Below are 15,983 nucleotides of genomic sequence, written 5' to 3' on the forward strand. Positions count from 1 at the left end.
GAGGGAGATGTGCTCAGACTCTGGGGGTTGCTACTGTTAATACGACTATAACTAAATAACATGGGGTGCCAGATTCATTTGAGCAAATAGTGGAGCTTCTCCTGTCACACAGAAAACAAGACTGGAGCCAAGGCCGTCTAAACCAAGAAATCTAAGCTAAGGTCTAGAATTCAAAAGTGCTGCTAAAGTCTTTAACTGAATGATCTATTCCTTTTTACAGAAAAAAATAACTTATCTTTTATTGAAACTTCTGCCCTGGATTCCACAAATGTCGAAGAAGCCTTCAAGAACATCCTCACAGGTATGGCTTTGCTTTTTGACTTGCATGTCTGCAGTATGACACACTAAAGGGTTTTATGTGGGGAAAAGCTCACGAGAACCTCTATAGGAAAGGCACCTATCAGCTGGATCCAAGACTGGAGTCTTGCATGATGGTGGGTACAGTGGAGACAGACCATTAGGGACAGCAGGTAACTTGTGGGGGAGGGATAGCTTAGTGGTTTGAGCATTGGCCTGCTACACCCAGGGTTGTGAGTTCAATCCTTGAGGGGGCCACTTGGGGATCTGGGGCAAAATCAGTACTTGGTCCTGCTAGTGAAGGCAGGGGGCGGGACTCGATGACCTTTCAAGGTCCCTTCCAGTTCTAGAAGATGGGATATCTCCATTTCTGAAGCCCTTTTGCTGGTTTATGATGCCAAGAGGACCTGGCAGGGATTTGTGCCCTTGCAGTTGCTGCCGATGGATACCAGTGAACAGAAAGGTTCTTGTTGTTTTATTTTAAATCGGGGCACTAAGGGCTGGATTTGGTTTTGCTTGAACTCGGATATGTGATTTTTTCTTTCTTTAAGGGGACCCACCAACTGCATTTCCTCTTCTGGAGGCCCACCATTATATATACACTGAGTGTGCCGGTGCATACACACGCCATTGTCTTTAAATTTAATCTGAATTTAATTGACTCTTTTAATGTTTTTTAATTCAGACACGAAAGAAAAGGACAACTATGTGCTATCCACACGAATACTGTACATGCTGTCATACAGGGCTGCGGAGCCCCATTTAAAAGGGGCAGTGGGGCGGCCTCCAGCTTAGCCTTGTCCCTGCTCAGCTCCTCCCAGCTCCCTTGCTCTTGCTCTCTCAGCCCCGCCCTCTCGTGAATAGAGAACTCTGTTAGGGCTTGTGCTACTTTCTTTACGGGGGAGTGGAGGACAGGCTACATACAGCAAAACAAAGGAGAACACAAAACATCCTGCAGGCTGTTCTTTTCCTGGCAGAGAATTAGCCTCTCAAGATCCTTTTTATGTCTGGGGGACCCAATTGAAACAGACACCAAACACGGATCCCCTCCCGGCAAGGAGGGGGGCACACAATGCCAGTCTTCCTCCGCATCAAGGCGAGAACACTCCTGCTGCCCTGCTCCCAGACCCTCTGCTTGGCTCCCCCCAACCCTTTGCTCTTGTTCTCCCAGCTCTGTCCCCTTCTGCAGTTCCAGTCAGCACCTCTGTCTCTGTGGCTGGGTCATGATCACTGCTGACTGTCCACTTGCTGGCTCTGGCTGCATGCTCCAAACTGCTGCTGCTGCCTGAATCCTGCTGCCCAGGTGGAGTGAGAGTGGGCTCCAGATGACGACAGCAGCAGCCAGCGCAGAGGAAGCAGCCAGAGCTATCTACCAGACAGTCAGCAGTCTCTGCATGCCCTGGAGGCACTTCCTCTGTGCTGTGGCTGCTGCCATCCAGATCCCACTCCTCCCGCTGCTGCCTGCTGCCCAGGGGAAGCGAGAGTGCAGTGGGGGAGTGCCTCTGGGGCACATGCAACCCACCTAGACCCTTCCCGCCACCCACTGGCGGGTTGGGAAACACTGCACTAGTGAAACGGTGGAAGTGTTGAATCTTAGACCAGTCTACACTAGAAAAGATTTTCTAAATATAGCTATACCAGCAAACCCTCTCAGTGGAGACGCAGCAAAAGGGTGCTCTTGCTGGTGTAGTTCACCACATGAAATAAGCTATACTGCCAGAAGCACTTCTATGCCAGTATACATGCATCTACTCTAGGGCTTTTGCTGGTATAAAAAGCCACTGTTGCTACACTGGCAAAAGTTTCTAATGTAGACCTGGCCCTAAACAGGAAGTGATTAACGCTGTTTAAGGTGAGATTTTTAACAAAAGCACCTTCCCAATCATGTTTCACTCCCATTTTAGGATAATTCTACCAGTTCTGTAATTCAGCGTAGTTGATGAGACTTGAATTTCTAACAACAACGTTCTTTCATTAAAAGCTTTTTGGAAAGGCGGGACAGGCCCAATTTTGTTTTCCTCTGCTGTGCTGGTGACTTTTAGGACCCCCTGCATTCTATAAAATGTCAACATTCCTGGCACATTCATAAAATATTTCGTGCCTGCAAGTGCTGCTAATCTCTCAAGTGCTCTAGTTCCATACCAAATTGGGATTCAGGTTTGCTATTGTAATTGGGAAGCTGGTGAAGATCAATGTCTGGGACATGAGACATATGAAAGGGAAGCCAGAAGAAGGAACACTAGTAAAACAACATGAAGCTGTCCTTTACATATAAAGCTGTCCCTCCTTTTAATAATAAAAAAAAATTGTATCTGGTAGGGCTCTATCTACCACTTATTTACCTTGCTGCAATTGCTCCAAAGCACAAGTTACTCCTGGGGGAATTCTGCACCACTGCACAATGCAGAATTTATGCAAAATTAATGTTCTGTGCAGAATTTCACTTTCCCCCCAGAGAATTTGTGCTGCAGAGCTGCTGGATGCCACTAGGGGCTGCTGGACCCTGCAGAGCCTGGCTCCCCAGCTTGCAAATAGAGGCCATTGTGGGGGATGGGGACTGGAGGGTTCCCAGCAGCTGCAGTTCCCAGCATGCCCTGAAAGAAGGAGGTGGTGTGTGGAGCACCCAATCTGGTGGGGGTGGAGGCCCTGTGGAGTGTCAGCCCTGCACAGCCCAACACTGAAATCACCACAGGGTACTCCATATAAGTCCCGTCTGACCATCATCAGGCTGTCTCTCCCTCTGGATCTCTGGGGGTGTAGGGGGTACAGGTGTCTGGGTCGGGGGGGCACCCCACAGCTGGATCTCTGCAGGGGGAAGGGGGTGTGGGTGTCTGGGCCGGGGGGGGTACCGTGCAGCCCCCCCCCGTTCCCCCCCCCCCCCCCAACAGTGTCCTCTGTTTGGGAACCTCTATATGGCAACACTACAGGTGCAGGGTGAAAAAATGAGATTAGACTAAAAGACTGGAGGGGCAGAGTGTTCCCCCAAGATGTGCCCAGCTGCCGCATGTGACGTACTCAGACTGAGGCACGTGACAAAAGCATAACAGAGAATCAGGAACTGGGTTGTCGTAGGGGTTTCTTTAACTCGCTACTCCGGGGGAATTAAAGGCCCCGGGGAATTAAAGACCCCAAGGGACTAAGTGTGTGTGCAGCAGAAAGAAAGGAAGGAGACCAAGGGAGTCTTGCACTGGAAGCTGCTTACCAGTGACCAGACCTTCCTGGTGCCCATCTCTGAATCAAAGGGGGAAACATGAGAGAAGGAAATACAAACTTCTACAGATCTGCACAAACTTGCCTATATTCTGGCAGTACCATCTCTATGCAAGGGCAGGTTAGTGGGTGACCAGAGCTAGCTGAACGCAGTGAGAACAACCTGAACAAGCCTCCGCCACTGTGCCACAAAGAGTAGTGTCAGGATCTGGCTTCGTGGAACATATATGTGGATCCTCAGCCAGGACAGTCAATAGGGAACAAACTTTGTACTAAACCCTTTGGGCTACAAGCCAAACTCTAGGAAATCTCTCACACACAGATGAAAGATCATACACCAGGGGATGAAGGGCGTCTGCCATATGTAGAATATAGTCCCCTGTCCTTAAAGGAAGGACCTAATAACCACCTACGTCCTTTTCAATCATGATTCCCGAACTCTTTTTTTTGCCATAGCATCACACTGGGCTAATGTGATATTTGTATGTATAAAGAAGGAAATATCAAGCGGGTGTAGAATTGTTCCCTATAGCGTGTCTCAACAATCTCTACTGCAGGGGTCTCAAACTCAAATGACCACAAGGGCCACGAGGACTAGTACATTGGCCCGAGGGCCGCATTTACTGACACCTCCCCCCTGCCACCCTTGGCCCCACCCCCACTCCACCCCTTCCATGAGGCCCCACCCCTTCCCTGCCCCCATTCCAACCCCTTCCCTGAAATCCCTGCCCCCAGGGGGTGCAGGAGGGGTGTGGGGTGTGGCGGGGACTCAGGGCAGGGAGTTGGGGTGAGGGGTGCAGCAGGGGGTCAGGGTGCGGCAGGGGGCTCAGGGCAGGAGGTTGGGGTGTAGGAGGGGTGCGGGGTGCAGTGGGGGGTTCAGGGCAGAGGTGCAGGGGGCTCAGGGTAAGGGGCTCAGGGCAGGGGTGCGGGGTGCAGGAGGAGTGCGGGGGTTCAGGGCAGGGGTGCAGGGTGCAGCAGGGGGCTCAGGGCAGGTGGTCAGGGCTCAGGGCAGGGTGCAGCAGGCTCAGGGCAGTGGGTTGGGGTGCAGGAGGGGTGTGGGGTGCAGGAGGAGTAGGGGTTCGGCTGCAGGAGGGGTTCGGGGGGTGGGCTCCGGCCCAACGTGCACAGGGGGCAGGGCAGGCTGCCTGCCTGCCTGCCCTGTCCCCGCGCCGCTCCGGGAAGCCGACGGAACCTGGGGAAGGAGGGGTGCAGGGGTGTGTGTGGCTATTGCTTTAGGCACCGCCCCCAGCAGCTCCCATTGGCCATGAACGGGGAACCGTGACCAATGGGAGCTGCTGGGGGCGGTGCCTGAAGCAACAGCGCCACACACCTTTGCGCTCCTTCCCCAGGTTCCGTCGGCTTCCCGGAGCGGCGCGGGGGCAGAGCAGGCAGGCGGGGAGCCTGCCCTGCCCCCGGTGCGCATCGGGCCGGAGCTGCTCTAGGTAAACGCTGGGGGAGGGCGGGGTGGGGGGCTGCAAGGAGCTTGCGGTATTGCAGGGGAATGGGCCTGGGATGTAATCTGGTGGGTTTTTAAAACCTGAATTTCTGTAGCCTTATTGAATTACACTCAGGAGCTATGTGTAGAAGCTGATGGGCCATTTGGATGGGTTCAAGGTTCCCAGTATATCCAGCATAGAGACCCTGGTGGGCTGCATGTTCTAGAGTCTTTCAAAAACCCAGCAGGGTTTGGTGGTCCGTGGATCAGTTTGAGAACCTCTGGCACAGAGAGTACACTTATAAAGTTTGCGGACGATACCAAACTGGGAGGGGTTGCAAGTGCTTTGGAGGGTAGGATTAAAATTCAAAATGATCTGGACAAACTGGAGAAATGGTCTGAAGTAAATAGGATGAAATTCAATAAGGACAAATGCAAAGTCCTCCACTTAGGAAGGAACAATCAGTTGCACACATGCAAAATGGGAAATGACTGCCTAGGAAGGAGTACTCTGGAAAGGGATGTAGGGGTCATAGTGGACCACAAGCTAAATGATTGAACAGTGTAACGCTGTTGCTTTTTGTTTTTTGCAAACCTCATTCTGGGATGTATTAGCAGGAGTGTTGTAAGAAAGACACAAGAAGTAATTCTTCCGCTCTACTCCGCTGATTAGGCCTCAACTGGAGTATTGTGTCCAGTTCTGGGCACTACATTTCAGGAAAGATGTGGACAAATTGGAGAAAGTCTGGAGAAGAGCAACCAAAATTATTAATGACCTGTGAAGGAAGATTGAAAAAACTGGGTTTGTTTAGTTCGGAGAAGAGAAGACTAAGGGGACACAATAAGTTTTCAAGTACATAAAAGATTGTTACAATGAGGAGAGGGAGAAAAATTGTTCTCTTTAACCTCGGAGGATAGGACAAGAAGCAGTGGGCTTAAATTGCAGCAAGGGCAGTTTAGGTTGGACATTAAGAAAAACTTCTTAACTGCCAGGGTGGTTAAGCACTGGAATAAACTACCTAGGAAGGTTGTGGAATCTCCATCATTGAAGATTTTTAAGAGCAGCTTAGACAAACACCTGTCAGGGATGGTCTAGAACAGGGGTCTCAAACACACGGCCCGCAGAGTTATTTCCTGCGCCGCCACCCCCCCCCCCAAGCGCGCCCCATCCCCACTCCTCTGCCTACTTCCCAGCGCTTCCTATCGCCAAACAGCTGTTTGGCAGTGCTTAGGACTTTCCAGGAGGGAGGGGGAAGGAGTGGGAATGTGGCATGCTCAGGGGAGGAGGCGGAGAAGAGGTGGGGCTGGGGCGGGGATTTGGGGAAGGAGTTGGAATGGGGGTGGGAAGAGGTGGGGCAGGGGGTGGGGCCTCATGGAAGGGGTGGGGGCGGGGCCTCATGGAAGGGGTGGGGCAGGGTGGGGGGCTTTTGTATTTTTATATGAAAAGGTGTCAGTGATGCAGCCCTCGGGCCAATGTACTAGTCCTCATGTGGCCCTCGTGGTGATTTGAGTTTGAGGTCCCTGGTCTAGAAGATAACCTCATGAGTGCAGGGGACTGGACTAGATGATCTGTGTCCCTTCCAGTCCTACAATTCTATGAATCTATAATAACACAAACAAAGAAGCTTATTTCTAAAAAAGCTTGTAACTTGACCATGTTCCTTCCAAAGTGTTACGAGGCCATTAATCCTCCTGCTTCAAAAGGGTCTGCTGTGGGTAAACACTAGGGCTGGTCAGACTAGATTACCCTTGAAACTCTTCAGTACTACATTCTACAATATCCTTTCTGTGGAATGTGCAAATACCTTGTTGGAGCAATGGGTTTGTCTAGGCTCTCGCTAATGAGTCTGTTCTCATTTACAGAAATCTACCGCATCGTCTCACAGAAGCAGATTGCAGATCGATCTGCACACGATGAGTCTCCCGGCAACAATGTAGTTGATATCAGTGTCCCGCCAACCACCGATGGACAGAAATCCAACAAACTCCAGTGCTGTCAGAACCTGTGACCTGTAGATGCTGTCTGTGCCCCTTGCATCGTCTGTGCTTCAGTTAGAAACTTGTGTGGGCTTCTTTCAAATATTTCCTGTGATTCAGTGACTCCCTGTGTTCTTCTCCACACCCCTCCCCAACTCCCTTCTTTCATCTTAGAGCTTGAATTGTAGGGCTAACATTCCCTTGCCTCTGAAATTCCCTTTTGAATGTGATGACTTTTGGGCTTGAAATGTAGGCACTGATCTGGTAGACATATTTGTTGTGGAATATCTGCTGCTGGATGTTATCCCATGAAGCACTCTCCTCAAATGTATATTTTTGTGTGGGAGAGGAGGCATGGGGACTTGGTTAGAACGGCCGAAGAAATAACTCCATTTAGGTTTTCATTTATCTCATAGTCAGACTTTTTCACAGTCTCTTATGTTTCTGTAAACATGGGGGAGAAATTAAAAGATAACTAGTCTACCAAATGTTCTGTTTTCTGTCCAGATGAAGTATCAGTGAGGTTTTTAGTGGCTGCACACGAGTGGTGTTGAAAATAACCTCACTTATTATGTAATTCCCCTGAATGCAGAGTTAATCTGGCTGTGCAGTTTACTGTTTCTTGCCTGGGAAATCTTCTCTACTCTTAATTTGTTTTATTTGGGATCAATGAAGTATGTCTGCATTGCATTATTTGCCACGATGGATGCCTGTTCAGCTCTGGGCAGGCAGTATGAAGTGGCTTAATATTTATTCTTGGCTTTGTTAATGAACATTAATGTACAGTAAGTGCCAGCATATTAATTTTAAGGTCCTTTTGCAAGCTGTAGAACTAGGTTCATTTTATACTGTAGATCAGTGTCTGGAGGAGAAATCCTCTCTAGTCCCAGAATTTTTTTGCATGCTGCTTTCTCACTAGGTCTATCCCTAAATCCGTTTGAGTGAGAGTAAAGCAATATTTTCCTGTCATGTACATACCTGCACTCGTAAGGTTTTTTGGTTGTTGTAGAGAAACCCAATACTTTATACATTTTGTAAAACTTACACAGAACCATAGCATCTTGGATTTTCTTTCCATTATCATTCACTATTGACCTTGTGCTTAATTTTTTTTCTTGACCTCTACTAAACTGTATAAAATTCCACGTAATACACACTGTCCTGCTACTTCACTCTTAGCCTGTTTTTTCTGAATTGCAGCTTGTAACTTCCAAATATGATTGATTATCTGTCATCAGGAGGGCTAACAACTATATAAAACTGGCTGAATGGGAATAATATTATCACAAACTTGTCAGTTGCTTGCTAGCTTGTGAAAATCCTCTGTGGGGAAGGGTTCATCGGTCACCAGCTCTGGTACTGTTGCATCTTTGCAGTAAACAGTGTTGTGTTGAAAGAGAGTACCAGGTGAAATGATCAAAACGAAGCGTTGGGAGCACCCGCTGTTCTTGGGAGGCTAGCTAAAGCAACTTGCTTCCAAATTCTGAGTCCAGGCCTCACTTGACACATCCTACCTTGCATGTCAGTGAGTTGTTGATTTTTATGTTACAAAGTGAATCTGAAATTGTACATTGTGTGCTTGGGGTGGGGTGGAGAGTTAACATTCCAGTCTCAACTGTTTTGTATTTGGTTATGTAATAAAATTAAGGGCAGTGAACTCTGATGGCTTTTCTTTATAAGATGTCCAGCCAAATGCATTGAATTTTACAAATAGAAGGCCAGAGTTTTAAGCTAAGCAGTCACATGGTCTCAGTACTTCATAGTTTTACATACATTATTTAAACTTAACCTGTTTTCTAGTACATTCACCACAGTCATTGGCCAGGGTTCATTTCAGGCTGTGGGACTATGCTCTAGGTGAACGATCCCCATCTCATGGGGAAGGTATTGATCCCTCCTGGGAAGTGGTGGGGTGCTGTCCCAGTGCTGGAAGCACTCTCAGCACATGACACTAGCACTAATAACATCCTGAGAACAGGACTCCTAGCAAGCCTGAACTGGAACCATCTCCTTCTGGTGTGTCTGAGCCATTGTGTGACTTGCAGTTGGTATTTGGAGGCTGGCAGGGGAAGCACATCATGCATAATATATTGAAAACAGTCTCACAAAGGTTTGAAAATATTCCTTTCAAGAGCAGGCAGCCACTCTTGGAGCTGGAGTGCTTGGGTTTTGTTTTTTTAAAAAGCTCTTTCAACAGAACACTTGATGTAAAGAAGTGAGGAGCATTCCCTGAGTACTTTGATGGCATGAGGAAGAATTGTGCTGTTAAGAGGCCTTAGTCCAGGGTAATTTACTAATATGGTGATTACCCTGCAAAGCCTTTGTTTCTAAAGGTGAACTTCACCTGCCTCTCCTCTTGTGAGCTGGTGAGGGCTTTTCTGGCTAGTCTGAGAAGAGTTGAGAGAAGCAGTAGGTGTCATAATTGGTTAAATTCCTAGGCTCTGGCATAGAAACATTTTTACTCCTGGGATTTGTGCAGAGCTCTGGGATTTGGCTCAAAGCTCTAATAAAAAATCCTTGTCCAGGGCTCAAGTACAACCAAGCGTCTTGCTTACTGAAGAGATCTTGTGCTATTTCCACCTGTCTGAAGAGGTCCTGGCATAACGAGCTGCTCAGTTGTGCTCTCCCCTGGTGATGAAGCGTGACTACACTGCCCACGTCACAGCGCTGCTGCGCCCGTGCTGTAACATGGGCAGTGTAGACAGACCCTTAGTTTTCTGGCTGCACTCCAGCCCATACTTGACACAAAGTTGCTTTTGTCTGCATTGGTCGGTTGCTGCATTAGCCTAGGTCTGGACTGTTTCCCACAGGCTGTTCTGCAATTGTTTGCAGAGTCAGCAGAGCACAAAACTCTTCCCCCTCCTGTGAGGATGAGATGATTTTGCCTAAGGTATGCCAGAGGCCATTAGTACTAGAGAACGGGCACTTACTGTAGTCTTAAGTCTTATTAGCTCTTAAATGTCTTCCCATGCACAGATAGGAAACCTTAATGGGGCTACCTTGTAATCTAAAGTACCATGATTCTCCCCCATGCCAATCCCATACACTTCTGAAATTTACTGTGATTAGAAAGCACTGCAGGTGCCTGCTCTTGGAGTCCATGCAGAAGAGAGCTAGACAAAGGAATTCAAAGGAAGCTTTCTGATACTCAGACCTGGAGCAGCTAGAACAAACCTTCAAATAAACTGTACAGTAGTGCAGACTATTACTACACTTTCTTGACATGAAAAAATTGAACTCCGCTTAGCTGCAGCATAACTCCATAGGAGTCCCTGGCATAACCTCATTAGCTTCATATCCCAAATTTGTAGTGCAAGGAAAAACACTTCTGTCCTTAGTCACTTGTCTCCAATGGGGGCATTTGCATGTCAGTGAGAGCAAAATTTGTCTCATAAATTAAAACTCCTTTTTACAGAAAGCTGCCTGCTCAAGGAAGCAAACAGGTTCTGTGGGAGTTAGTTAAATCTTCACAAAGCTTGTTCCCCAAGTCCCTGCTTCACCCAGACACTGCAAACAGTGTTAGCTTTCAAAACTTAGTTAAAACTAACTTCAAAAACATCTTCCACCATCAAGTGTGGATGGTCTGGTCGTTATCTCCATTTTGAAGCTCCCTGCTGAGTTTAAATTTATTTCTGGCTTGGATGGGGCCATGATAGCAGCATCTTTTACTAATTAAATAACTAGATAATCACTGTCTATTGAAGCTATTTTGGAGAGGAGGCAGAAGACCAAAATTAACAAACACCCAATGTTTGTCACTGAACACATGCACAGCGGAACCTCATTACGTCCTGTTCTGATCAGGGTTCTCTTGTTAAATCTCACATTCATTTCTGGCACATGGGGAAGTCTCAGTAACTGCCTACATGTCTGAGTTCAATGACATATAGCAGCTCTCAGCCGGTTTTTATGGAGTTCACCTCCGATGTGCAAAGCAAGCAAGTGTGGTCCAGTGGAAAGTTTAAATCACTAAAATTGTTATTGCAAAACTCCACAATGACTGTCTGCTCTAATTGTTGAATCCCTTTGTTAAAAGGACTCTAGGTGTGTCTGCTGTAGAAGTGTTTGCAGAGGGGAAAGGAATATGATTTCCTCTCTTTCCTTCCCCACAGCTCATCAGAGCTATATCAGAGGGAGCTGGCTATACGTGGTGCCTCTACAGAACCCCCAGCCTGTGGGAAAAGACCTAGTATATTTGTCCCTTTTTTTTTTTTTTTAAGATCAAAGTGGGAAATTCATATGAATCAAGAGATATCTTCACACTGCAAGACAACTGTTCTTTCAAGTGGAATTGTTAGGCTGCCATCTTGATTTTGAGGACCGGTCTGTGCCTTTGCTATTTGAACAGGTCACTCATTGAAAGAAGCCAACTTGCTTTGAAAATCTGCTTCTCTGTTTAGCCAGTAATATTTTGATTTCTGTGTGCTAGCCCTGTGGGCACAGAATGCTGTCATGGCCTTGATCTATCAATGGTGTGAAACTGAGTCCATCTGTGATAGGAGAGTCTCCATTCTGAGCGTAAAGGAAGAATACCTTCCTTAGACATTTTGATCTCAGTAGAAAAATACAAACCTAATAAGGTATTTCATAGGCACCTACTGAGGCCTTTTCCCCCCTTCCTAACGGTAAAGGAATCTACACTAATTAAGGGCCCTGCTTTTTAAAGTGGCAAAAGTCAGGCAATTTGGAGTGAAGGCTGAAATTGTCCTTCACTGGTCTACAGCCTGTTCGGGCTGAGCTTGGACTCTCATGGTTTCTAGAACAGACCCTTAACAGGACTGTAATGTAGAATTTTGTAGTTCAGACTGATGAGCAGTGGGGTATTTCCAGAAAAACCTTGTGATCTCCAAGGCTGCTTCATTACAGTTATTTACACTATCAGGCTTTGTGGGCTATAACACTGGACCTTTATGCAACTGAGAAGAGGTTCCTGTCACTTACTTTTACTCATGGTTAATGTGTTCAGTTAAGTGCAATTCACTTTGTAAATATATATATGCATCACTTGATTTTTGTGCATGGTTATTATGTATTGTGGATATAAAGATTGCCAAACCAAATTGTGTGTAAATTATTTTGTTCTAAACATTCTTAGAATAAGATGGGAATCTGTTGCCTTTGGAACTAGCAAGGTAAAAGGACTGAACTACCAGAATTGAGGTTAACAGATATTACATTGCCTTTGCTAGTGATCTGAATGGTGGGGGGGGGGATGTCTGATTAGTAGGTGGTGCTGAGTCAAGGGGAGTTCACAAGCACACAGCTATTAATAACATTCCTTGAGAGGCCATTGGATTGACCCTTATCCCTTGGAGCAGTGGGAGCCCACTACTCTCTCTACATTGTACCACTCCCCTTCCAGCTGAGCCTTTGGAACCTGTTATGATCCCTTCTTACTCAGCCTGACCAGTGGGGCTGCTGAACAATAGCAGACACTCCAGCTCAATGAGGAACTGAGCGTGTTAACAGCCAGTGGTGACCTGGTGTGGGTAAGGGGGAATCCAGCTAGAAATGCACAGAGCCATGAAGTCAGCGGGAAGATGTTCCGTCTGTCCTTTACACTTGTTCAGATCAAGTAATTCAATCTTGTGGTTATTTTTTAGTTGGTTCTGCAGCAGCAGGTATGATTTCACACTCCCTGTGTATTTTATACAGAGCTACTGTAGTGTCAGTGAGAATCTGCCTTGAACATGACCTGCCTGGGGATTTTATGCTCTCTTCTACCCTCCCCCTCTTTTTTTTAAAGATGGATAAAGAGGGCCTGAAAGCTTGGAGCCTTTTGGGGCTTGTTTTGAGCGAGGGTTTTGTCACACACACATTGATCCTAGCACTTTGCTTCTCCAAAATCTGTGTGCGTCAACATCTTATGGCTAAAAACAGACCTTTAGCTTATACAAATTTGGGTAGATCTTTATGAAGTGCTGCCTGATGTAGAGGAGGGCTCCCAGTTTGTCCTCAAAATGCCAGTTAATGAATTCTCTGCTCCTGCCCTCTATCCGGCCTCATTCCCCAGTAGTTATGCACCCCAACCTCCACATCAATTGGCTTTGTCCTTCCAGCCCTCTCATTTGCCCCAGACCATCATCAAGGGTACCCACCCAGCCCCATGTCAACTTTGTGTGCATGTACATCCCTGCTATCTAACCTGTTGCCCTCAAGCACACCTGTCTGCTTCCAGCGGCTGTGAAGATCCTTCACCCCCTGGGAGGGTGGGGGCAGTTCCAGGGTTCTTTGTGCAGGTCTCCAAGATCCGAGGTGGTGGTCAGCTCTAATAGGGGGCTGTGTCTTCAGCCTCCCAGGCCTGGTCCCATGCAGTGAGGGAAGAGAGCTGCCAGCTTCTAGCGGTTGCTGCTTCCCCTTTCTGGAAGTGGCTTTGGCTGTGCTTTCCCCTCCCCTATACAAAATGGCTGTGGGCCCCGCAGGGGGTATGCTCTATTAGGCTCAGGCAGTAACTGCCATTGGCTGCTCTTCCTCTGGAAGGAGGGAAGCCGGCCCACCAGAGGTGGTTCCCCCTGGGCAAGTCTGAAATCTGCAGGAAGGGCTGGAGCTCTTTGAGGCACAAGACAGACTGCAGTAGGGGCCAAAATCACACGAGTTAACGATAAAGAATTCCGTATCTTGCTGCATTCTGAGTGCACAAAGTCCCTTTAACTGCTGTTCTTCCTTTGTGGCTTTAAGACCAAAGTAATTTAAATTTCCCTGAGCATCTTTCCTTTTCCAATTCCATTGTTACAACAAAATTGGAAACTCAGAAGCTGGATAGTCCCCATGTTAATAAAAAGATTGCTTCTATCATTTTGTTGCAAGCTAATTTGTTAGCAAAAATTGTTGTCATCTTGCATATGGTTAAGTGAAATCTTACATTAGGAATGTGTAATTTCAAAACTAAAGGTCTGGGGCAGAAGAGAGATTAGCAGTAGCTATAGTAGGATCTTAGTCAGGGGCAGGGGAACAGGGAGCTATAGCCTCATCACTTTTAAAAGGGGGGGCTATGCCCTCACACTTTTTACCAGCTGTAAGGGCGAGCGATGGGGGCAGGGCCTGCGGGGAAGGGGTGGTGCAGGGGGAACAGGGCCATGGTGCAGGCACTGGTGACCTCCCCACTTCTAGGGAGCTTCCACCGCGCCTGATCTGAGTTGCATGGCTAGCTAATGTAGCGACAGTCAGCCATAGCATCTGAGCTGCCCAGGGCTGTTCTAAATTGTAATCGGTGTAGAGCTAAAGCTATGTTCAGTTCCAACTGATTTGAACAAAGTTCATAAATCCCTGCCTTGCCGCTTGCCCTGTACTAGAAATGCCCCCTTATGCATCCATCTTGTGCCCTGAATGAGGCAGTGGGGTACAGGGGGAAATATGTGATCATGTAACTGAAGGACTGTATCACAATGCATACACACAACGGGGCAAAACATGTAATTTCCTACTTCTCTCCTCAACCCACCCTTCTTTTAAAGGAGAAAGATAAAATCATGCAATTGCAACAGTCCCCTCCTTCAAGTATATGTCCTACCATAGGCTGTGTATGTGCTCCTGTGCTCTCAACTGGAGATTGTAAACAGCAGCATCTATGCCTCTCTAGAGCAGCACCTTATGCTCCCATACAAGAACTTCTCAACCAGCTGTGGCTCAAGATGGAGCAACTGCATTGTCTGCTGCTGTGATCCTCAAAGCACCCCAATATCAGTTGGCACACAGTTTTCTTGCTATTACATGGCACCTTTTGGGTCTATATCACTGGAAAACGAATAACTCACTGATCATTAATATTCTCTCATGGTGTAAATATGGTAACCCAAAGGACCTAAATATATGCTGGAAATGTTATCAAACTGTATTTGGCAAGCAGCCCCCAGGACATGCCTGTTCCTGAGAAAGGAGTGTAGTTCCACCTGCTTGAATGTGTTTCTGATATAAATTAAGAAAAGTGTGACCAAGAAAAACACATTTACATACAAGAGAAACAAAGTCCTCAGGAGAGCAGGTGGGGAAAGATGACCGCTTAACAATCTCAATGAGGGATGGAAACTCCACCCTGAGGAAGCCTTCCTGCCCCTTGATGCAGAGTCAATGATTTTGGAAAGATACATTGGCAGGGGGAGGGGGGGGAATTGTAGCCTTCACCGGAGGAGACAAAGGCACCCAGCACTCAGAGCTCTGTGGAGGGCCAGGGCCAGAGTCTAGTCAGCCAGGCTGGAAAAGAGACTTAGTGAGAAACATCTTTGAGCAAGAGACTAGTTTGTTATATCAGAGTTTAGTCTTAGCGGTGTATTTTTACTTTCATTTTCTTGTCAGCCTTTCTATCTTCATTCCTTATACCTGGTATCACAAACCTTTCACTTTTTGTTTAATACATTTGTTTTACTTCTTTTAATCAAAGCACTGAACTGATTTATAGTAGAATGCGTGTTAATGCCACTTTGGGTATGTCTACACTACGGGATTACTCCAAATTTACAGAATTCGATGTTGGGCAACCAATTGTATAAAGTCAAGTGCATGCGGCCACACTAAGCACATTAATTCGGCAGTGTGCGTCCATGTACCGAGGCTAGCGTCGACTTCCGGAGCATTGCACTGTGGGTAGCTATCCCATAGTTCCCGCAGCCTCCCCCACCCATTGGAATTCTGGGTTGAGATCCCAATGCCTGATGAGGCAAAAAACATTTTCGCGGGTGGCTCTGGGTACATCCTCCCCCTACCTCCGTTAAAGCAACAGCAGACAACCGTTTCGCGCCTTTTTTCCTGGGTGAACTGTGCAGACGCCATACCACAGCAAGCATGGAGCCCACTCAACTCAAGACAGCAGTCATGAACATTGTAAACACCTCATGCATTATCGTGCAGTTTATGCTGAACCAGGACCTGAAAAACCAGGCGAGGAGGCGGCGGCTATGGCAGCACGGCGATGAGAGTGATGAGGACATGGACACAGAATTCTCTCAAACCGTGGGCCCCGGCGCTTTGGAGATCATGTTGTTAATGGGGCAGGTTCTAGCTGTGGAACTCCGATTCTGGGCCCAGGAAACAAGCACAGACTGGTGGGACCGCATAGTGTTGGAGGTGT

General features: G+C 47.3%; 1 protein-coding gene across 2 annotated transcripts in view; it reads left to right on the plus strand.

The window, feature by feature from the left end:
- Positions 1 to 8,582, plus strand: part of RAB11B (RAB11B, member RAS oncogene family) — a 30,880-nt gene extending 22,298 nt beyond the window's left edge. For both annotated transcript variants that reach the window (XM_024218982.2, XM_024218981.2), the window contains 2 exons: positions 221 to 301; positions 6,806 to 8,582. In XM_024218982.2, coding sequence (XP_024074750.1) covers positions 221 to 301; positions 6,806 to 6,951 — 227 coding nt within the window. In that variant the 3' untranslated portion in view covers positions 6,952 to 8,582. The remainder of the gene's footprint in view (positions 1 to 220; positions 302 to 6,805) is intronic.
- Positions 8,583 to 15,983: the final 7,401 nt, after the last annotated feature.

The sequence above is a fragment of the Terrapene carolina genome, unplaced genomic scaffold (assembly GCF_002925995.2).
Source record: "Terrapene carolina triunguis isolate 2854851 unplaced genomic scaffold, T_m_triunguis-2.0 Scaffold662, whole genome shotgun sequence".
NCBI classification, from domain to species: domain Eukaryota; kingdom Metazoa; phylum Chordata; order Testudines; family Emydidae; genus Terrapene; species Terrapene triunguis.